This window comes from Athalia rosae, chromosome 2, assembly GCF_917208135.1.
Source record: "Athalia rosae chromosome 2, iyAthRosa1.1, whole genome shotgun sequence".
Classification (NCBI taxonomy): Eukaryota; Metazoa; Arthropoda; class Insecta; order Hymenoptera; family Athaliidae; genus Athalia; species Athalia rosae.
Genome location: NC_064027.1, coordinates 14,868,538 through 14,892,981, shown reverse-complemented (window position 1 = coordinate 14,892,981; position 24,444 = coordinate 14,868,538). Strand labels below are relative to the sequence as shown.

At 41.9% G+C, this 24,444-nt stretch overlaps 3 protein-coding genes and 1 non-coding gene across 10 annotated transcripts in view; all 4 read right to left on the bottom strand.

The window, feature by feature from the left end:
- LOC105684843 (protein numb) overlaps positions 1-16,929 on the bottom strand; it is a 55,863-nt gene extending 38,934 nt beyond the window's left edge. Inside the window, exons 1-3 of one of the 3 annotated variants that reach the window (XM_048650626.1) lie at positions 16,761-16,929; positions 16,519-16,572; positions 104-148 (exon numbers count right to left, since the gene is read on the bottom strand). The gene's annotated coding sequence lies outside the window, so the exon portion shown is untranslated. Of the gene's footprint in view, positions 1-103; positions 149-16,518 lie in introns of all 3 variants that reach the window. The other 2 variants (XM_020851698.2, XM_048650627.1) reach the window with 2 other exon arrangements.
- LOC112694792 lies at positions 6,562-6,725 on the bottom strand. Its single transcript, XR_003150184.1, has one exon. It is a non-coding gene; the product is annotated as a U1 spliceosomal RNA (small nuclear RNA).
- Positions 16,930-18,250: 1,321 nt separating the features above from the next.
- LOC105684852 (cytoplasmic dynein 2 light intermediate chain 1) lies at positions 18,251-21,452 on the bottom strand. Its single transcript, XM_012398530.3, has 7 exons — positions 21,442-21,452; positions 21,080-21,197; positions 20,373-20,474; positions 19,930-20,265; positions 18,701-18,858; positions 18,379-18,628; positions 18,251-18,322 (listed from the first exon to the last, which is right to left on the bottom strand). The coding sequence occupies exons 1-7, from the start codon at positions 21,450-21,452 to the stop codon at positions 18,251-18,253; spliced, it is 1,047 nt and encodes a 348-aa protein (XP_012253953.2).
- The window catches only part of LOC105684851 (vacuolar protein sorting-associated protein 54), a 7,756-nt gene continuing 4,763 nt past the window's right edge, over positions 21,452-24,444 (bottom strand). For all 5 annotated transcript variants that reach the window (XM_012398526.3, XM_012398528.3, XM_048650622.1 and 2 more), the window contains exon 13: positions 21,452-24,402. In XM_012398526.3, the coding sequence (XP_012253949.2) occupies positions 24,141-24,402 (262 nt within the window). In that variant the 3' untranslated portion in view covers positions 21,452-24,140. The remainder of the gene's footprint in view (positions 24,403-24,444) is intronic.

Below are 24,444 nucleotides of genomic sequence, written 5' to 3'. Positions count from 1 at the left end.
GGTGCTCGTAAACCATTCTCCACTCGTAATGCACCGGTGTAAACCGAACGATCATAAATGCGTCACGATCACATACCGATCATATACGTTACACAATGCTCACCGATTCGGATGGATGTAGCTGGTCCGATCGATACCGCGAATAAATCTGCAATGGAAACAAAACACGAAACATTAATAAATTATCAGACAGAATTTCACGGCAATATAATTGAAACGAATCGGGTAAGCGATCGAAGTAGCGACGCAAGTTCGTTGCAAATTGTGCAAAGAAACATGCTGCAGCGTATCGCACGTTACACACACACACACACACACATGTACTACATATAAGGAAATAAATTGCGAGTGCAGAGACTGCAGAAGAGACTGTAAAACTGCAACAGCACTTCGCGTACGAGTGCAACAACGCCCTGACTCCAATTGTCATCTTTACTCGGACTGTGTACAAGTAAAAACGAAGTTTCAACGAGACGCTGGCATGTACATACATACCAATGTATACCTATACGCGGTTATATATACTACGTACGTCCGTATATTTATGCAGGTGAAATTGAGGCGGCGAGGGCCCGGGAATAACTCGACAGGTCGAATTTTAAGACTCGTCCGAGTTCGCGGCCAGACTCGAAAGTTTTCCTCGTGCCCCAGCTACTCGACCTGTGACACGGGTTCAAACGCATGTTGCGCGTTTGCCCGGAGTAAATTGGATCTGTACGCCGAGGCGGTAGGTACAGTTAAAATGTGAGGGCGGGCGACGACGTTTCTCCCGACTACCGATACGGTCTATCATATCGTCCGTTGTACGAGGGGTGGTGTAGGCGGTGCTGCACGGGTGGTTTCTCAAAGTTTATCGAACGAAAATTTGGCAGACTTGTTTCGGGCGAGATGTTGAGAATTTCGACACTTCCGTTCGGTCGATAAGTAGCCGTGCAGCCCTTTTCGGAACTGGATGATACTTCGAGCCATTTCACGGTTACTGAAACGAAGTGGGTCGGAAAACGACGGTGACGCCATCGGAGACGATCGTGCCACTCGATTCCCTCGCGCAAACATACCGTACCCACCGGATACATGCACACAACCCCCGCGGCTGTACGGGAAATGCATAGATAACATTGCATTACCTGGGCTACCGCAATTTACGACGAAAAAGCAAATCCAAGGTTACGGACGAGCGGACGAGAATACACACCGGAGAAAAATCGTTACGATAAATAGGTACGATGGAAAAATATAAACCGCGACGTAGGTGTTCGCGGTGGATCGTGCCCACGGAATATTATGCGAAGAGAGAAAAAGCTACGAACGGTGGACTTTAGACGGAAACGAGTCGATGGAAATGGACGATCTTTCACCCTTGCATGGCCATCCGTCTCGAGGGCAGAGTTTTCAGAGCTCATGTTTTCCATATGAGGAAAGTGCCCGTCGTCCGGTCGGCGAGCTATAGCCGGAGATTCCAGTCCGAGCGCAACCTTTAGCCTGGTGTGGGTAAAAGCAATTTGCACCGCGTTATTCGGACGTTCGAAGAAAATCCGAACAACGGTGGCTGTAGCTGATTTTCGGACCTCGATACCTCGATAGCCGACGCAGTGTCTGCGAGTGACGCGAAAAAAACTATACGAAGCGAATACGAGCCGTTGGAAACGAAAGAAGGGTCGATCGGTGGCGGATCGATCGCGCGTTCGAACGCACCAGCGGTATCCTACCTGGCTCCTCTCGTCCTCATTTTTACCGGGAAAAATGGAACGGAGATCGCTTTCTTGCACATGTTATATTTCCGCAGCCTGTTTTCCCCGTGTATTTCTTACGCAGTTTTTACGATCTCGAACCGGATCCCCGGGCAGCAGTTACGAGTCTCGCGTTTCTCGATAAATGCGTACACGCATCGCGACGCACAACTATGTGCACAATTAATTTTCTAGCCGCACGCGTTCCACGCATCGGATCGTAGTTTATTCGTTCTACGGATACGGCGGTAGCGAGAATTGTATGAGAAACGTCCCTGTATCTGCGGCAGCGCAGGTTACCCAGCTACCTTCGCCTGGACCGAACCGTACCTCCGTACGTCGCGCGTTGCCACCGCTGTTCATCTATAGCAATAAGCTTTTACCCGGTAAACCAGTTAGCCAAAGTCGTGCCTCACATGCTGAACGGAGAGAAGGGGAGAGTGCACAACCATCACTAATGGGCTGAAGGGCTTTGTGCCCCAGCGCAATAGGATGTAAACCAAAATTAATGTTCGCCATTTGCGGAACCGCGTACGCCCAAAATAATCCTCACGTTCGAAGCGGTGGTCGTAGTGTCCGTCGAAAGTGGTGCCGTCTACTGATGTGTCGCATTTTATTCCCGTATCAGTGACGCAACGACGATGTTATATGGGAATAATTTTCACTTCCTGCGAGATTCCATCGCTCCGAATCGTTAGTTTTAACGACTCAATCTCGTCCAGCCGTTGTACGAGCGATATTTCAGTCGGGGATATCGAGCGAGTGCGAATGTAGATTAGACATATTTTATGAGGATCTTTAATGCGATATTCGGAGGACCCGATGAAACAGCACGAGCTTAACGATACGATCGGCTGCCCCCGCAATTTTCTGCGAAGGTCATATCAGTTCCTTTTCCTACGTTCGCTGTGCAATGATTATCTGAATTTTCTACACACGGCTGTGAGTATATAGCGTAACATTCCAAGGCTCTTCGTGATCAATTCATCGCCCACTACGATTCCTCCAGCGTCGACTGTAATTCTGTTATATAAATTAAATTAGGTACCAGAATCACGCCAATTACGGATAAACATTCGATGCCGGTTCGAAAATAAGCAATAAACTCGTCGCAAAATATTGATTACGTTACCAAGAACGTATTTTCCAATTTTGAATAATTTTCATCCCAGCTATGATTCGCAGGATCGACGAGTTTGATATGATACCCGCAAGCGTCGAATGTGGAGTAGAAGAAGATTGAAAAAAAAAATACGGGGAAAAGGCAAATTCTTCAAAAATCGCGTAATCCACATCGGGTATATAACACCTCATTATTAGTTTGCGAAGTTATAAGCAAGTGCGGTAATGAATGTCGAGATAATTTATGAGACTGTAATTAGCAGCGTGTTGAACCCGCGCGCTGTTCGCGAACGCCGTGGTACAACATCGATCATGATCTATGCAGGTGAACCGTGATTAGACCCGTACGAGTGAAACTTGTATGTTTAGCGGATCATAAATCGCTCAGAATTCGTTGATCACCTCCCCATTAATCGGGATGATTGATTTTCTCGAACGTTTATCACAATTCGCTAACTGTATATATATCATAATCGTAAGACACATTTTAATCCTGCCGCCTGAGGAGATTTCGCGTTATTATTTCACTAACATTTCACCCTTTCGGTCGCCGAAGGTTTGTTATGGTAAACACTTCGTACGATCGAATAGAAGTGAAAACAAACCAAAAAAAAAAAAAGAAAGCCAGCGACAGCGAGTTGTTTTCCACTTGGTTCTCGTTGCAATGACGCATATTTCAAAACTTAGCCAATCAGTAGTTTCAGTCCGACTTTAAATTACATCGGATCAAATCTACGTACCTTGCAACTTTGTTCTAATACCATTAGAAACTCCGTTCATCAACTGGGGAAGCTATAAGAAGTATTCGACAACGTTTGACTTTATTCTTCGGACGAAAAAGCACGTCGTACGTGTCGATGAGTCGAAATCACGGGCGTTAGGCGTTTTAGGACTTCTGTTAGCTTTTAGCACTCACACGCCAGCTCCGAACGACGAACCTGCACAACGTAGCGACGTACTCGATACCGTTAAAAATGGCGATGTGATCGAACGAATGAGTTGTTTCATCGTTTTAATCCACGGGTAAAAGCACTCAACCAAAATCAATACTTCGGCAGCTCGACGAGACAATCCTCACTCGCCAACTGCACGTAATCCGCGTGAATCTAACGAGCGAAATGCTATTATTTTCAACCCATGAAACGGACGCTGTTCAAACGTTACATCGTCGATATCGAGGTCCGGACGTCGCAAGATCCCGCGGCGCAGTTATCTTTTGCCTGTTTAAAGTCGTCGAAAATTGCTGATCGCGAGTTTAGAGGTCTGCGGGGTCGACGTGCAGTTATGTGGCCTTGACGGACATTGTTTCGGGAAATTGTTTAAAAGTTTCCGGAACTGCACTCGAACGATTCGATCTTTCGCTGTAGAAAATTGCGAGGACGAAGAAACTAACAATGAGTAGAGTCACTGTGGAAAAGAGGCTTTCGAAATTAAGTGGGAAATTTATTCGTAAATTAATTAATTCTTATCTTTAACAGGGTAACGGCTACGTCTCCCGAGACATTAATATTACATGTACCGACGTCCTCTCGTTTCGTACAGTTGTTTATTCTCGCACGATATTAGCGAGGAAGGTTCTCGGTGGGTGTTAATTCGAATTGAAATTAAAACGGAGCTACTGCAGCTGCAGGTTTTATCTCGAATTGGTCTACTTCGGTCGAAATACGATATAACTCGATGAGAGAGAGAGAGAGAGCAGCGAACAATAGCTAACGGTAGGGCATCGGAGGAGGAGTTTTAATCATGCTCCTGACTCTCGGTACCGATAAAGCTGCGGAACGAAAATTATGACAAATACTCGCGCGGATTTTATCCAGATTCAATACCGTGCAATATCAGAATTGGAACGGTGATTATTCTAAGAAAAAGTACCACAGAGATGTTCGAAAAGCAGGAAGTTTATGAATAGCCCTATACGCGCATCTCCTTTCGAAAGTAAGGTAATATACCATAGAAATGGATGTAATATTATTATAGTATATTCTCTCCTATAGGTCTATCGCAAAAGTAACGGTAGAACAAGTACTAAAATCCTTCGAGCGTAAACTCGAACCATCCTCCAATGTTGAAGAAGAAATTTTTATCGTCCGGGATAAGGAGTCCGATGAAACGATGATAACCACAAATAATGACGAGTATAACGCAGCGGCAATACCGATCAAGGATCGTAGAAAAATAATTTCATGTTCAATTAAAAATACAACGGGAAAGTGACCATGGGACTTTTAGTTTCAGCTGTGTGAAATATGGTGTACCTACACGTTATGCATTCGGAAATCACGAGTTTTGGATTTTCTCGATTTTTAAGCCAAGAATGAAGTATTTTTGAAATCGATGATGCGACCTTTTTCTAATGTATTTTGACTCCAGAAACACGAATCCGTCAAAAATGTGACCTGAGCGTGGCTTCTCAGATCCCTCGAGACGTCGAAAAAGCTCCATCAAGTTCAAAAAATATTTTGGAAAAAGTGGTCCGTTTGACGTGGAATGTCCCATAAATAGAGAGGGGTTTGTCCATGAGCAAATTTTCATGAATGTATTACCACGACGTGGAGTGATATCAGAAACTGTAGAGGAACGTGATGAGGTTTTTACCTATGGGACCGAAACTCTGCTGCTTTCCGCTCTACATATTTTCCCTTGGAACTTCCTTTCGAATAGTTGTACATAATTTTTGTGTATACTGTATATACCCACAACATCAGTTGGTACAGAGAGAGAAGTTATCGTTTCGGTATAACGACGAAGCGCATAAGATTAATTAAAATTATGTCAACAAAAATATGCACAATATACAACAACAACATACGCACGGTATGATAAACTATTGGTGCGCTGTATACATTGTACTAACGAGATATAGAATTGAGTTCGTCGATCACAAATTGCCGAGATAATTGATACGGGCGCCGGTGAAATTTTCGATAAAAAAATGACTTCGAAATCAACGACCGTTTCGCATCTGATAATACAAAAATTGTTGACCGAGGAGATAGAAAGTTATTTTTCTTAAAACGAAGTCTTTTTATGAAGCAAGATTCTTTCCATTTCGTAACGATAAAACACCCGCACAATCGACCTTTTCGAAACGAATTATTCATCGATTAATTCCAGCCGCGACACTAAAAATAAAACGAAATCAAAACGAATACATATTACGCTGATCAATTATTCAGTCGCAGAAACTCGCTACGACCGATATAGATACAGTACAATTGATTTGGAACAGCATAATATTACAGTACCTGCTTTCATCTATGCGCTCAACAACTGAATAATCTCGCGTAACAAAAACCCGTATATTAATTCAACAATTCCGTTGTATTTCGCAGCCATCAGATCGCGCTGTGATCGAACGCGATTGATTAATTACTTGGATTGTGAATTGGTTTTTTTTTTTCGTTCACGTTTTTTATTCGACGTTTTCAGCGATCATACTTTCTCCGTCACTTCTCAATTATCGCGTGTACGCGTCGAACAATATTTGGCGCCGCCCCCGATGATCCGATCAAAAAACACTAAAGGACTGATTAAACCCTGCCGGCGTACGTACTCGCGGAGCTCGATCTAATTAACTTTACGTTTCGCCATCGACTAATTTGGGAGCTACGGGATACACACACGCATGTACGTACACGCAAGTACGCAATGTACACATTGCGGTAAGTAGTTTTATCCCGCTGTGGGCGATTTATCTTTGTTCCGTTGATCCGGGACAGCGCGAACGCAGATCCCGACTATCAAAAATTGTGCGCTCGATATACCCACGTTAGGAGTATTCGCAAGGGTCAGCCCAGCCAGGGTGCAATGGCAGGGCCTCACCTAGGAGGAACCACCTTCGTGATCACGGTAACCTCCGCGCCAAGTAAGTTATATCGATCTTCCAAGTTTTGTCACTTCTATACGTTTCCCGGTACACTTTACTCGCGGGAAACAAAGTACGAACATCTCATAGCTCGGCCAGCTGGTGGACAAATTTCGAGTCTGGCGAAACCTTTGACGTCACACCCGGTCGGGTGGGGATGTCAACAAACAAAATACGAATCGACTCGTTATGTGCGAAAATGCCGTTCAAATTAAACGACTCGCGACGAATACAAGTATAGTATAGGTGATGCAAATGCAAATATGAGCTATTTTGAATCGCAGGGAATCGCGTTTCGCGTTGCTTTCCTGTCTCGTATTTCTTTTTTCTCCTCAACTGATTGGCCCTTTGTTTTTTTTGTTTTTTTTTTGGGTAAAGTGTAATAATAAGGGGAGAGATGTTCTCCGTAAAACGCGAGTACTAATTAAGTTTTATTCCAGCATTTATGCGCGGAGACACTGTTATATCTGTACCAATGAATTAACTCCCATGGAGGAGAACAAGTAGCAATTACGAGATAATCATCTTAACTGTGTATAAGTACATACTTAATCATATTATTTTATAATAAAACAAAATTACATTATAGTTACGCTTTCGAGCTTTCGAGCGAGTTGTAGAGCTTCACTCTTCATCGGTAATTCGGGTATCGAATTTCACATTTTACATTGTTTACGGTTCGTGCCCCAGAGTCAAAGGTCACGTCATATTGCCCACGGTGATGACGAAAACCCCACAGGTACTCGGGTGCATTGTGAAAAACTTTCGATCGTCAAAAATCAGACCAACTCCAGCTACTCAATTTCCAACGCCGGAAAGAAATTTATTCTCAGGTCGAGACAATCAAGATATATCAGATTAGACGACTCTTCCTTAAACGTTAATTTTGGATCTACGAGTCGAGTATAACGTGCAGAGTAGTATATCTACTCAGATATAAAATTTAACACGTATATAATTTTTACACCCATCATTACAGAGGAATGTATGAATTATATCATCACGAATGATCCTCGTTCCGAGTACCTATAAATTAGGGGCCATATGTACGAGATAAATGTTCTGACCGAATTATGCATGGCGACTATGCGGGGAATTTTTAAAGATTCGATTTCGGAGATCAGCGCTCAAAAAGGGAGGAAAAAATGTTGAAACTCGACAGCTAATTATACTGAGATACTTTTTGCGACGCTCAACGTTATGTTTTTTTTTTTTTTCTCTCTTTGCGTTTCTTTGTCTCCGACTGCACACAAACTTCAATTGGATTACGTATACGATAATACACAAGGGTATGCGGGGATTCACTTACCAGTGTTAACGGGATACGGACGTGACATTATCGCCTTTGCAGCGCGATTCGTGTATACGTTTGTAATTAAAAGTTTTAAATTAGGACCCGCAGCTGCGCAGAGAAAGAATGAATAAATATATGTATATCATCGTGGGTACGGGGAAACGTCACACACACTCGACGTCAAAAATACATTAAACATACCGAGAATTAGATTATGGAGAAAAGAAGAAATTCAAATCGACTTAGTTGAGCGGTGTAACCCCGACGGTGTAAAGTTTAATTGATGCAAAAAAATTACGATAGACTATTTCGTATTTCTATAATCACTTAATTTTGTTCTGGCAAATGTGCGGAGCGTACGTTTAATTTTCTCTCGAAAACTTTGCGATAAATCTTGCCTGAGCGCATGAGATTGAAACGGAGGCCTTGTTCTTCCGACGTAAGCCTCGAGTAATATAAATAGGATATCGTAGGAAGCTCGGGACGAACCATAACCCTGTTGGGTACGTAGTTACCGTGAAGAAATACGCTTGTAAATTATTCATCCCATAGATTTGCTTCGACGTCTTCTTCCATTTCAGCGGAAAGAAGCGCGGATTTTCCGCGCGCAGAGCCTGCACACGGCGGGCATTATTCGTTTATCCCGACGGCGATAATCTTCTGTCGGAGTAAAATTCATCGCGCCAACACGCGTTCTCGCGCGACGTATAGTATCACAGAGGGAATGAAAGAAGGAAGGAGAAAGAAAGAAAAGAAAAAAAAAAATACCGGAGAAAAAAGGCGCATCTTCTAACGAGACCGGTGAGAGGTGTGAAAACGTGCCTCGGTATGTCCTTGCGTGCGGAAAGACTTCGGGCAGCATCGGGTGTCTGCAGAGGTGGCTGAAAGACGAGAGACTATAATACTGGAAGGGAACGTTGAGCCGAGTGAACAAATTTTTCATATGGTAAAAAAAAAAAATGAAGAGCCGAGTTAACCGATGAGGAAAGAAGGACGGTCTATGCGAACCTGCCATACCGAGAGCAAATGGACCCGAGTGTTTTGAAAATCGATCTTCGTCGCTACGAAGTTTGAAGCACGTCGCATCACCTGTAAAAGCTCAGACTAAGCTAATAAAAAACTGAATGAAAAGATCATAAGAGAACGCGGTATAGTCGATGTGGTCCTGCACCGCCTGGCTGACATCCGTTAATGCCCAGGTACTTACGTAGGCGTCTGCTGTACACTGTAGCGCCAACCGCGAAATCCCATTTCCGACGAGGTAACCCGGTTACTGATTTATTTATATTTTTTTTTGTTCATATTCCATACTTTCGAGCTGTAAACTGTCCGCCGCCATGTTGAATCAACCCTCCAAACCTCCTGTTTCTCAGTTTTAGTCACGATCCCTTTTTTCAACCGCGCGGAACAAAGCGCCGCTCTCATTAGTACTTAAATAACTTGAAGTTTTTTTTTTTTTAGAAAAGCTCGCCACGTGACTGGGTTATCTGGTAATTTGAATATATAGGTACCCGCGAATTCAAGGCGCAAACAATAACAGAGAACAGTTTAATTATGACTGAACCTTCTCTACGAATTGAAGTTTATTTAATTCAACTATAATCTTCATTCGAGCTGCTGCACAGCATCGATCAAATTTCAAGCAAATATGGGCACCGCTATAGATTAGGTATGTTTATATAGATTATAAAACGTATCCGGTATCACCAGCTCGGCAAAACCATTGGCCTAACGATGGTTGTCTATGCTCTTTTTCACAGACAGTTAGTCAAGTACTCTCTATAAGCACGGTACGTGTTTCTTCGGTAAACATGAGACGAGAAATTTTATTGGGTTTCGAAATAAATTAGTTTATCCACATCACTTTACTCTAAGTTAGATTATCGTCTCGTAAATATGGAGCCATCGTAAAATAGTAACGAAATGATCTCAGGTTTATAGATCACGTACCTACATGTTCACTCGTTTTTCAACTATTTTCAGTACCTCTTACAGTTGATGACGAAATTCTTTCCTCGCCCCAAAATATTTCAGCAATGACGATCTATCAAGAGATGAGAATCATCAAGAGCCAACGGAGAAGTTGATCGTGAAAAAAGTGGGCGAAATTTGTGCGAAGGCCCCGCATGGATTGGATGGCCTTTCAACTCACCGTTTCGACGGAATATCCGCCATCGTGCTCCCGAAGCCAACGGAGTACTTTTTTAAAACGCAATACCGCCCGCGATACAGGAGTACCGAATCGGCCATTTTTTTTGTTTTCTTCTCATTCCGCGTCGACGATGTAATTCCGCCGAGTTAACGGAGGTCGAATTTGGCTTGATAAAATTTAATTAATTAGCATAAATGTCAGCCCCTTTATTCACCATAATATGACTACAAATGAAACGAAGGTCATGTATTATAGTAATGATATCCGCTCCGCAACGGCGTGACTTTCCACAATTATATTTTATGCCACGCAACGTGAATGTGTATAACCCCGCGCGGCTAACGGAGTATCGCCGGTAAAACGATGCCTGACCCCGTGACACCTACGAGTCCCATTGTTCTCAACTTTTCTTCCTAAGAACACAGCAGCACATCGTAATGTGCAGTAGTAGTACGATTATTAATACTTTGTTAACCGAGCGTACGTTCAGCGATAAGCTGAAACCAGTTTAACGCAGTATACCGACATTTATTTGTTCAGCCCATCGTACTACGTACGTTCGTCATCTCGATCCAGGCGACGATTGGCTCTCGTCCGCACGTGTCGAACGAATACGTCAACTGTTGAAAACATTGAAACAATTGGAACGTGTTGCACCACCTGCCGATCGAAACCGCTGAAAAACCCGACTGAATGTTTTCCGAAAAACGACGCGCAGAACAATGAAATCCACTTGGACGATTTCAACGAATAGCAACGAATCGACACGGGTACGTTGGACGCACCGAGAATTGCGGTTTTTAGCGATAAGATGCAAGGAAAACCTACGTTTCCTGTCTCGTTCTGTGAGTTCACCGTATACCGCAGAAGAAAAAGGTGATTTACGAGTATAAAATCACATGGATAGATCGAAAATCACCGATATATTCAATGGGTATGTCTATAAGATAAAATCCTGTTGCAGATCGGAATAGCAAAGGCTCTTTCATTCTTCGTTCTGTCCTATGCATTTGAAAATCAAGCCAAAGGAAGAAAGAGCTGGATCAAAATTACTCTCATACATCAAGTTGTTAAATGAGAATAAATTTCCAACCAGTTAGGCGCATAGGAGAGGCACCGACGAGGCGAAGCGCTTCGTACATGCGTATACAACATCGTACGCGAACAAAAGTTATCTCTAGGTATATTCTTATGCGCTCATAATCATCCGAACAATCGTCCCAATATAATTACTGTAATCACGATTGGGCGAGCGTATCCTGTGCGCTACGAATTCGCTCCGTTTCCTGTCGTCTGTACTACGGGATACGTGTCGACGTTGCGTAGTTTTCTCCTCCGTTTTTTTCGGACGGGACACCAGCGATCAGCTGAGGTGAAAAATTCACGGTAGAACGATCGTAGGGCGTACGTCGAACCGCGGCATGTGCGACAAATCCACGGAAGATGCGATCGCATCTCCTCCGCGAAATATAGTATCTCTCTCCCTCTGTACGAAACTCATCAATTTATCCAAACAAATCATGCAACGACCGTAAAAGGTATGTGCGCCTACGAATCTCTCGGCAGTTATATACGCGCGCTATAAACGAGACCATTATCGACAATAAGATCTTGGGCTCGGTTTTAATGCAGGTATATAATCACGATCGAAGTTGTGCAGTTTCACGGATCGTTGAAGAACCTTCTCTCAAAGTTTCTTCGGCAATTTTCTGCGTCGCGATATAATATTATCTATGATATTATTCTTTCCATCTTTCCAGCATAACGTCCGTTATTCGGGTCTCGACGCTAGACGCGAATATGTGCCAATAAAAATTTGGCACACGCACGCTTATTGTAACAGGAGAACACGACGTTGGATTACGTTGCAACGAGTTTTCAGTTCGGCTGTAGACGTATAATGCGTAGAGCTTGCGATATCCGCGTCTTGATCACCGCTATCGATTAATCATCGCGCGGAACGTAACGTGCTGCATCTGTGTATAACTATGTATACATATTTTTATATTTGCAATTACAGTTCCATGCTCCCTGATCACCGCAAACATATATATATATATATATATACGTACGCGATATTGCTTTATCGCTGCGGCAATTACTTATCGCACCAATGTAAGCATAATTTTTATTTTATTTTATTCTATTTTTTTTTCCAATTATTAATTGTCATGTCTTTGGAACACTTGCCGTGACCCCGGGTAAAACTTACGCTCGGTGTTATTTATGTACTCGACGGTTTTAACGATCGAAGAACGTCGATGATTCCAAAGTTTTCTTCAATCACCTGAAACTTCAGCATCTCAGCGCACGGTGCGAGGTTTTCAACCCACGTGTTCCGGTCAGTGGTGAGATCGACTAACCGGTTTTCAATTCCGCTGTCGAATAATTCAACCGTACAAGGAACTACTGTTTAGGTTTGAAAACCTTCTTCGCAGAAGGGAGAGAGAGAGAGAGAGAGAGAAAAATATTCGCCATATAACAATCGCTATGGAATCGGAAATAATTGGCCGTTTAACCGGCTCGGATCGAACCCTCCTACAGGATATTCAAGGACGAAACCCGCCGTGGAGCGGTTTGGACCATATTACTGCAGGACGAGGTATTCACCGTAGCTCATAGTCCTCCACATCTCAAATGAAACGGACCTACGACTGTCGCGTTTATCCGCCAAGATTCTTTGTCCCTGCAAGATATTTGTATCGAATGAGATACGAGCGACGATTACAACGGGATGAAATGACCGATAGCCGCGTCGTAGAGTCGCGCTTAATGACGGATGGGTAGAACGTGGACGTGAATACCCTGAAGAACATCGGCGAACTTTTGTACCACCGGGGAATCGGTTAACAAAACGAGAAAACGTGCTCCGGCGACGCCGACGTAGCCGGAGCTACTTCGTTACGGTATAATACGTACGTAAATGATTCCACCGTCACGTGACCACCGCGGCTCCAAACCCTCGACAATAATACGTCTTCTCTTCTCGCCCTCAGCAGCAGCAGCTTCGCCTATTTGGTCGAATCGACGCGACGTCCGCTCGACAATTGCGCCAACTGCACAGGCAACACGCTTCCCGTTTAATTAGGGGTGAAACGTGCCCCGCGATAAAGGTTTTCCCCGAGACTATTGCGCTACTCTCCCTTACAGCTTGCTGCGCCAACTGTGCGTGTAGCTGTGCATGTAGGTTTTAATAGGTTTCGTAGCTTAATCTTCGTACAAATCATCCGAGATTGAGTCACATCTGATGCTCGCTAAAAGTTGTATAGATAAAGCGGTTTCGGAAGCGGGAGAAGAATGGTATAGGCGCCGTAAATGTAATGAGAATTGAACAACGGTTTTGAGTTGTAACATGAGAGTAAATAGTATGTATCCACAAAAAAAAGTTAATCAAACCCAGCGTGTCTGTGAATTTTTCTTCAATCCTATAACAATGAATTCCAACAAGACTTCGCGAACGTACGTGTTATCGTACAATTCGTGAAAAAAATTTTAGAAACTTTTTTACGAAGTCAAATCGATCAGATCAGCGTCAATTAGGAGCCACTCGGTACGACGTGATAACCGAACTTTAAAAAAGTTCAAAAATATCCATAGCTGGCGCTTCTATTATATGGGAATTGGAAACGACAGCTGCCACTGTAAAATTGATGGTGAATTTTAAAGACCTCTGAACAAAAAATATTTCCAAACTTTCATCGTTATATCGGTATACCAAATGCAGTGCGACCGAACTGTGGACGTACCACAATTCCGCTTCGATCGATAACTCGTATAATTTGATCACCGCCATGCAGAGCGGTATTATATGTATAGGTATACGCGGTCCGGCGATTCGGAACCGAGAAAACTTTGAGCGTTTCGATCTCGTTAAAAATTTTCACTCGTCATAATATCGATTTTCCACCGAATTGAATTACCTCGATAATTTCATTGTGCGTTCGTTTCGCAAAAAGTAACTTTGCAGGGCGGAAACCTTAGAGATGTTAGGATGTATATCACGATTCATCACTGCATGTTAATTAATAACTGATATAACGAGCGAAATGTTGACCGAACGTCCAGACAAGATGCCGGTTTACCGTAGAGTTGAGTAGCGAGAATCTCAATCAGTGGAGGTGAAATCGTGCTCCGGTTATTTCTCGGGGATGTCGCGAATCCTCCTATAATCTGAAGGGTCAACGTAGTGTACGCCTGGACAATAACTGGTGGCTATTCGAGCTGTTGTAGTTGTTGATCTGCAATTAGGGCAGTAAGGGTACCTTTACAATCTTGTACTCCTTCGTACCTCGAGGTACTTGTGAACGATTTTCAGTTGATCAGGCAAATTGATTTCTGTAAAGGTCACAATCAGCATTCTCGAGGGCATATTGCCCTACAAGTACCTGTCGGTCATGTAAATGCTAACAGAATACATTTATATATACATTATGATTTGAATTGTCTGTGAATTGAAAATTTGGGTTTCCTGTAGGTAATACATTTTCATGTTACACTGCGCGATTTGATGAAGCCAGAAGAGGTGATTCTGTTTTACTTCAGCATTCAATCCAGGCATCTAATTTTAGTGTCTGTCGTTAAATACGAAAGAGTAATGTAAACGAATTCAGAAACTAAAATTCGAAACCTGATATCTAATTGGTAGAAAGGCTGTAATGGCAACTGAAAAATCATTGATACTGCATCATTAACAATATATTGGGATTAACGGTAGTGAGACCTGGTTATGCACGAATACCATAGGTCATGATCAGCGAAATATTTGCCAACGTAATCAGAACTCGCTTTCGAAATTTCGGTTGCAGCATATTTCTCAGCATTTCGCGTGAGCCCTTATTATGAATGTTCAACCAAAAGATGAACCGTGCAACGCGACGATTCTGATCCGAAATCGTCACAAGCAAACGCATTCGGTGGATATGATTTCTTTCGTAACTCTTTGCTAATCAGTAAGACCGTACGGAGCAGCGAACCGCGTTCCTTTCCCTATTACATTTATGCGTGGGGGTATATCTCAACGTAAAACCGTGGGCATAGCTCTTCCATTGTGTTATATTTATATACCTACAAGTGTGTAAAGTGAGTGCTCTATCGTTATTATTATTTAATATTAACGCGCGGTACGAGCTCCCTCAGAAGCGCGTGGGTAATGCATGTACATTTGATACAAAATAATAAAAAGGAAAAAAGTGGTCGCTGATTACCCAACGTCAAAATTCTTGGTGCAATTCACATACCGTGACGCTCAAAGACACGGTGGACTGCTCACGATGTTATTTAATATAATCCCACCACAACTCGGCTAGATATAGATTCAAGAGATAGAAAAAAGTTATAGACACATGCGTGTGTATAAGAATCACGCAATCGGAATTATTTGATCAGTAGGAAAATCTGGTTTACCATGAATTTGGATCTGTGAAGGTATCAACGAGCTCGCTTACCACAGGACTAACTTCATATCTTTATCAATCGATGGGTGATAACGAATCGTCGTTATTATACATCCGGCTGAAAATGATTTGATTGAGCGATATTACCGGATCTTATCTTGTGAGGTAGCTGAGCCTTTGATGAAATCTAATATCGAAATCAAGTCGAGTTTGTGCGTAGGCGGCGAATCGATTTGCCGATTTTGGTCCACGATCCGAATGGCTGTAGAAAATACCGGCATTGTCGTTAAAAGGAAGTTCGGATATCTCGCTACCTTCGGATTCGCTCGCGGGCTGTACGGTGGGATATTTAGAACCGGTTAAAAACTCGACGGGAATCGAATGGCGAATTTAAAATTCACCGCAAGTAAAACGGCTGACAAAAAACTGAGCAAAAAATTGGCGTTTTCAACGATTAAACGGTGGAACCGCGTACGATACGTCATTCGAATTTCGAATAACCGGCGAACGTCTGTCGCATCGGGGCGACCTTCGGTAAGGTCTGCGGTAGTTCCGCCCACCGCATTTCTAAATCTAGTGCCTGATCAAAGTTGCGATGCGGCAACAAGGATCAATACGAGAGAAAATTTTCAAAATAGTACGACAGGACCTCACTCAAGGGTCCCGGTCAGACCTATGGATGAATTGCAAATCATACTTACGTCGGTAAATGAAAGAGCGGGGCGCTTAAAGAGAGAACACATGTAACGTATGAAAGAAATGTACCAAAATAAAAGTAAAATTCAAATAAACACACTAATGCTGATTACAAGGTCACGTACGGACCAACATCAGCGCGACACACGGCCTGATTCGGCAGTCAATTCACCTGTGCACCTGAGTTCGCATGCCGATAAACAGCATCCTCGCAAATTTTGAATCCAGTACGCGCTTTTTTACATATTGTCTTTAGCATAACTCACCTGCGACCTTGGGAACCGAGGATGCGGTCACTGTGTAGGCGAAGAAAAGCACACCTGGAAAATTGTTCTTTACAATTTTTCCCTGATAAAATCACTCGCGTGAATCACACTAATACGAATTTGGGAATATTAAAACCCGGCGTGGTACCGCGGTACGGAATACTGTACCGTGGGCGAGCGAGCGCTCAGGTTCGCTCAAGGCAATCGCCGCACTCTGAGCAGCATTTTCACTACTAACTTACGAGTATTTCGCCGGGCAAGTCGCGGCCGCAAAGCGGAGAAGAGACGGGGAACCGTTTTCCTGAACGCAAGTCTCTCTCGCCTGCCTGCCTGCCTGCCTGCCTGGTTGCGTGAACTACTTGCCAGCCACTATCGGCGAACAAAGACGCATGCGCGCGAACCTGACTGGCGCACGCGTTACCATTGACTGTCTTATCAGCAGGCACCGGGACGCCAAGGAGAACCTTCCGAGGGAGAGAGGGGGGGAGTCCCCGACGCCAGGAGCGAGCGTCGGGCGGCCCCCCCGCGTCGCGGCGCCGCGGCCACCTGGCGACAGGCAGCACAATCTTCTTCTCATTCAATCATTCGAATTAAAATTACACACTCCACTTCAGCGTCACAATCAGGGTGCAATCGAGAGTCATAATTATCAGGCCTGACGATTGTGCCGGTTTTATTTATACCTGGAAGGTACGACGTACTAACAATCAGGCAAAGGTGTACAAATATGCACTGATGTGTATTTTATGTATGCGATCATGTACAATTTTTGTCATTTTTAAAATTCCACACTCCACTTCAGCGTCACAATCAGGGTGCAATCGAGAGTCATGATTATCAGGCCTGACGATTGTGCCGGTTTTATTTATACCTGGAAGGTACGACGTACTAACAATCAGGCAAAGGTGTACAAATATGCACTGATGTGTATTTTATGTATGCGATCATGTACAATTTTTGTCATTTTTAAAATTCCACACTCCACTTCAGCGTCACAATCAGGGTGCAATCGAGAGTCATGATTATCAGGCCTGACGATTGTGCTGGTTTTATTTATACCTGGAAGGTACGACGTACTTACAATCAGGCAAAGATGTACAAATATGCACTGATATGTATTTTATGTATGCGATTATGTACAATTTTTGTCGTCTTGATTGTGAGCTTATACCTCCGCTGGAAATCGGTGGGTCCAAGCGTATTCGGATCTTTCAATCCTCCAAATTCTTTAATGGCAATCAATCGTGAAACACGCGAACTGAAATTCAGTAAACGACGAACACCGATAATTGAAACGTACCGAACTCTGAAACTCGTGAGCGGTCTAAGACCTGCTCAAATGTAAAATTATAAATAGCTCGTTTTATTTTGAAACGAAACAGACGCGGAACACCAGTGATAACAAAGAGCACATCTAAGGCTGTCGAGACTAGAAGAAGACAAGCATAGAAACATTGACACATGTGTTTCCACGGGCACACGTATTATACACGTGTTGTGTTATAAAACACAATAGCCCTTTGCAATTGAAATGCGTCACGTGCTATCAGAAGCTCAGAGGTACGAGGTGAAATAATTTTCTTCAATTAAAGAGCGACACTCGCCAGACACGGTTGAAAACTAATTTGTTACAAGACCGCCTGTAAAGTCCACAGTTATATTCATGCGGTCGAATTGACTGTTCAACACCGTCTCCTCATGGAAACCATTTTCAATTTAGCGATCTCCATCTCTATATGGGCTCTGGAATCGGTATCTTCAGGGCTCGGCCCTCCAGCATCTCCTGAAGGAGCACTCCGATTTCCTGTTCAATTATAATTATGTTTATATTATCGATGAAAAAACGTGAAAATTCTATACCTCTTCTCGTTGCGCTCTCAGCCGGTCTATGATTGGTTCTTTGAAGTTGGGATCGTTGGCAGGATCTTCCAAATCTTGCGGATTCTCATCCTCCTTCGCTACCTGAGGAACATGAGTGACGTATGTCTGTTTTATCGAGTTCAAAATGTTCGCTGTTCGACCTGGTGGAAAAGTCAACCCTATCTGATCCAAGGAATCAATCCCGGCTGGTATCAGCAACGGTTTCTCGTAATCGGTGGTAACGGATTTCCTGCATAAGTTAAGCTTTTTATGAATATCATTTACGATTTTATCGAAGCACGAAGGGCCACCGAAAACTTACATTGGTTGAGCACCGAATCCGTAATGTGACAACATGTCCTTGGTTCTTCGTACAAGCGCCGTATCTCTGCTAGAGTGATATTGAAGCCCGGCGCCCAAAGCGTACCCTACTGCACGCAGCGTCCGACCAATTAGTTGCTTTTTATCCGGTTCAAATTCCTAACGGAATACATTACGTTTTCACATGCACTCAGCAATTGTCCAATGCTAAACTCAACAGCCTTTAGCAATGTTGGATAAAAATTATGTAAAAAGACGAATATCAATTTCCAACATCTATAATTCCAACCGATTCGAGTCGCCATTTTGTCGGTTTCATGCCGAATCTATGGAATCGTTTGACTGCCAGAGCAGGTCAAAGTCGTGTAGAAGTGTACCTAGTGTTCACCGATTTCATTTCTCGATGTATTTGGTTGCAATCTGTCACATTGGAGGATGTAGGTTGAACGACTGCGACATTTCAACGGAGTAGTATATTTATGGTTCGAAACGAATGAAAAAACGATTGTCAAGAACTGTAGTCAAAGAAATGAAGTAAGGAATTATAAAATGTCGCGCCATGATTTATCCCACGTGTGATGCAACTCTTGATAAAGAAAAAATAATCTTCCTCCGTGTCCCTCAGGCAAGTATGCATGGGGGTATAACTATACGTACAATAGTGTAAAAATACACGAAGTGAATGCAAGAGGTAGATGCTGCAGGTATGGCTCGTGAAGAAAATTTATTCCATGTGGTTCGGGAGCTCCGGTGTTAGTATGCACATTACTTATGCATTCAGAATGCTCGGCAATTCTTGTGTTAAACTGTCGCATAATGAGATGCCTATTTGTTATTTAAGAGACACGTTTGAACGGAAGTCAAATCGACAGCTTGGATTTCGAACTTTTCCTGCATTTCTTTGATATTTTGTAACGGTTGTAAAAGCGGCGATGATTACGCAAAATGAAGTAAATGCACAATCGACATAATTATCAGCGTTCATCGAACCGATTGTGTCGTGTGCCATTGACCGTAAGAACGGTGCAAAGTCACAAAAATAGTCGCACAATTGGTAAGCTTATTATATTTTGCTGAAGCGAAAACGGCTATTAGACCCCTCGACAATAGGATCGCTAAAACAATCCCAGATTATTCTAACAAAGCGTGCACAGGGGGAGGCCAGGAATTATTGTTCGAGGTCATGCGAAGGTCGCGGGGTATAAGTGTGGCTACAAACCCGTGGCTTACTTTAAATTCATCGTATCTACCACCGACGATGCACAATTTCATCGGGAATGGTTCCCCTTCTTCTCCTCGAACTTCATGGTGCAATTGCCTCTCATTTTTTCGTTGTTCCCTCATAGCCTGGATGGTTTTATCGTCGAAGCTCATTTTTATCGCGCTTCGAGCTATGGTTAGACATTCCTCTAACGAAGTCCAAAGAACCTCTGGCTTCGAGAGATCCAACATCATCAGTAGAGTCGTATGATGAGGGGAATGGGTCAATGCCGATCCCGTCATTGCAGCAGAAAGAAGCGATGACGTCAAGGGGCCAACCTCCCAAACATGGACAATGTCTTTCACCTGAAGGGTTTCGCGTATTTCATGAAGAGAACGTAATATTTCTTGGACCCAAGTCGATACGATTTCCATAGATGCTGGTCATTTTTTCAGGATAAACTTTTACTTACCAAGCTCTTCCCGGCTTTGCGGCCAAAAGAATAGTCCATGGCGATGGTTGGTTTAGGCGACTCTTCTTTTTCCAAGAAACGATAAACCATCGTTGTTTTTCCCTGAAAATATTCCGAAATACAATCTTGATGAAGAAACGCGTGTTTCGGAGATATTGCTACATTCAATCTATCGCTATCAGCGATTAAACTCATCGGTTCGTTGCAGCCAGTCGGCAAATTAAAAGTCAATTAACAATGGGATGGAAAGAGAACGCGTGTAGGTCTATAAATCAATTGATCGCTATTTCCATTGAACGTATTTAATCCAATGACGTGGCTAGGTTTTTGTATATAACGCCGTCTGATGAAACCCTTCTAATTTCTGGAGGCTCCAATTCAACTTACGACCATACATCTGCACAGCGATCGATGGACAACCCGAAGAGATGAACGTACGGAGTCCATCAGCTCACATACATCTGTCGCTTTTCTGCTACATATTCCAACTGTTTCTGCTGTGCAAATATCGCATTTCTGTCTGCATTTTATTACAGCTCAAGATTGACTTCAGAGGTCATTGTCAATCGATCTATGCTTTCATTTTGTTCAAGTATAAAACGTAATTCATTTCAGATGATGTCTGACCGCTCGCGCGTTAAACTACTTGTCTGACCATTCATGCGTAAGACTACTTGTCTGACCTCGGAGCTGTTTCTACTACTTACCACCCCCTTACTGCCTAAAATGATGATAGATCGTTCGTGTGTTTCCACTGGATCGGTCTTTCGCCTATCTTCCTCTTCTAATGATAGTCGTAGTGCCATTTCTCTCATATTTCCATCTCTGAATAAACAATACCAATCACAGAAATAAAACAAAATCATCAAACACTTTCAACAGAACACCCTCGAACGCTAAAAATAATCACTGTTTTAATTGAAACGCATCTTAAAATTTTAGCCTAGTAGAATCACTCAATTCGATCGAGTATGAACACTTCATTCCGTTGCAAGGATACACACAATTTGTCAATATGGTGCGCCCAATCGTGGGCTTAAATTAACAGAGGAATAATAATTATACTCACATGTTCTCCATATCGGCAAATTGACCTCGCGGCTGTTTTTATTTACAAATGTCACCAGCTAATACGTTTACTGTTCGCCAAAGCAAGGTTGGCCTTTTGTTTGCGCATATGGGTTGCCATAGCATCGCTTTAGTATAATGTACGCAGGTAGATATGATACAAAAATTTCTGTATGACCGCCGGACACGATCTTGTAGAAATTAAGAAATGCAATCTATAACAATTTAGTTGCCCTTATAAAATAAACAGAATATTTAATGTGTCATCGGATAATTCTATGTCGCATAAGTGTTTATGTAAGTTATTATAATACGCAACTACAACTGTAAACAAGAGCTAGTATCCCAAATCTAGTAATGTTATATTTGTATATCAACAAATTATTCGTAGGTATGTAAGATCTGCGAATATATTTATTAATTTCGGTTATAGATATCATTTTCTCAGTTATGTGTGTATGTATGTACAACAGGGACTAGACAAACACAACGTTACATTGATATATCCGCTGTTCATTACTAGTTACTTAAAAATACGTAACAATGGAATTATGTACATGAATATTTTCTACACCACATTTATACACAGGCAAGGTGCGGCTCCAAGAAATTCGAGATTCCGAAGATTCGAGTGCGTGCAACTGGGGTATGAATACATTTGTGGCAAAACAATTTACAGTTCAATTAATTGAATTTTAATCTGGAACGTCGATTCATTTTGTATTAAATTTTTAAGTAAAGTTTAACAAGGATTACACGCGGCGGATAACACGCAAAACATTTTTCTCGAACATTCAATGAGGTTGAACATGATTGAAAAATATTATTTCGTGCTAATGAGAAAATAATTAAAGATATTTCTATGATATTCGGGATTTATATGAATGCCCTATATATTTTGTGTAATACATAATTGAATCTGTAATATCTATTATGAGAATGGCATATACTTCTGTAAAGTTATACATATCATCTTGCATATGATCGAATCATGATGTGCTGTGGGTTCAAAATCGAATTCGAAATCGGATTTTACATGCCCGTGTTATGTAATGATCAATGCCATCTCATGGCAGTGAATAACGGTTCACAAGCGGTGAAACTAGTTCATCATCATAATATTATGCACTAGAGGGCTAGATTAAATAATTCTCATACATCACAATATAGGTAATTATACAACTTATTGTTAGGTACATTTGACATACATATCAAAATTACCTCCCGATTTACCAGCTATTATAGTTCATATTATTCAAAATGCTATCTTATTTAAGCAGTGAGTTTTATTTTTTAACAAATCTCACGCATATGGAAGTACTTTGCTTATAAATATTATCAATGCTGCTGCTATGACATGCATCGCCGAAAATCTCGAAAGATTTGATTTACATCTTACAATATCCTGGATAGGATAGTAGAATCGAAATTCTTATTTTCGTATAGAGCAAAACACAGTAGCATTAACTAGATTTAGCACAAGCTGTGCTATGCGAAAAGTTCAAAATGCTCGAATAAAGTACAATAAGTATTGGCTTCCTGCTGTTCTTTTGGTCATCCAACTAGACACTCGATAGCATAACGGATATTCTACAATTGAGATGTACCAGATGATTTGGTAGTCAGTCTGAGTCACCTCGTTGAATAAATTCTTAATGCATAACATAAAGTACGATAAAATGCACTGCCAAACTTGAAAATGAATATAATACAGTCATTGGCATGCATTTCATAATACTCATTGTTTATTTTCATGCATCATAGTGTACCAGTGGCCGCAGTCATTCGAAGTTTGAAAAGGACGACTCAAGTTCAGTTCCATCGAAACTTAGTTACGCAATTGCAACATTAGATTCGATTAAGACTCTTAGTGGTAATTAGATTTAAAAGCAACATTCTACTAGGTCAAGTTGAATATTACATCTTTGGTTCAGGCCTGATCCCAACTGATTGCTTTCTCTCTCACGCTATTTTGACAAGGTGCTCTGACTTCTACAGATGTACAGGTGTACACATGATTTATTTCTAGCAATTTTGAGTAGGTATACACATCTGATAGATAAAATATCAGATGCAATTTAGTCTTGAAGTAACGAGAATAACGCCCGCGCACACTAAAGCGAAGACACTTCATTACTATAATCATTAGATACATAAATTCAAATTACAACCATTTAGAGATATTGAATTAACTAGCGATCACGTATACCTATACTTTGCACTAATTTTTCACTAATCATTTCAATTGGCACAAATCGTGCATTAAATTCAAAATAAAATGAATCTTGAAATCAAAAATCATGTCTGTATTTAGTTAAACCAGCATGAATTGTTGGAGATAATTTGTACTGCTGTTCATAAATATTGCATATTGATAAAGTGAAAATATCACCACTGACGATGAGAGTTGAAAATGCAAAACTTTACAACTAACTATACACGCAGCTGTAACAATTTATGTACAAATAAGAATTCAAGTTAAAATGATAGAAAATTGGCACCTAAAATTTTGCACACAACTGCAAACTATCCAAATTTGCAGGTTTTGATGAATGAATTTCAAACCTAGGACGGATGTGCATACTTTTGTTTGAATGTTTAAATCATATTCAGTCATGATAAAACTATCGAGATGTGCAGTCACCTCTGTTTATAAAACTGCATTGTTTCCATGACGCAATAAACAACACGCTCTGCATGTTATCTAGTCCATATAGCATTCATCCAATCATCATTTAATTCCTCCGCAGGTAGTACTTTCAGAGTTTTCAATGCCTCGAGATAAAAGGTCAGCTCAGATGTAACAACTCCATGTTGTGGACCGCCGTTATTCACAATATTCATTTTCACCAACTGCTCTCTGAGCTTTTCTTTAAGCGTTGTATTTACACTCCGATAAAGAGTTTGTATTTGCGAATATGGAAGAATACTAGAAACTGCCTCATGCAGTTTAACCACGTGCCTAATAATACGAGAAAGAAACAATGCTATTGTGATTAGGTAA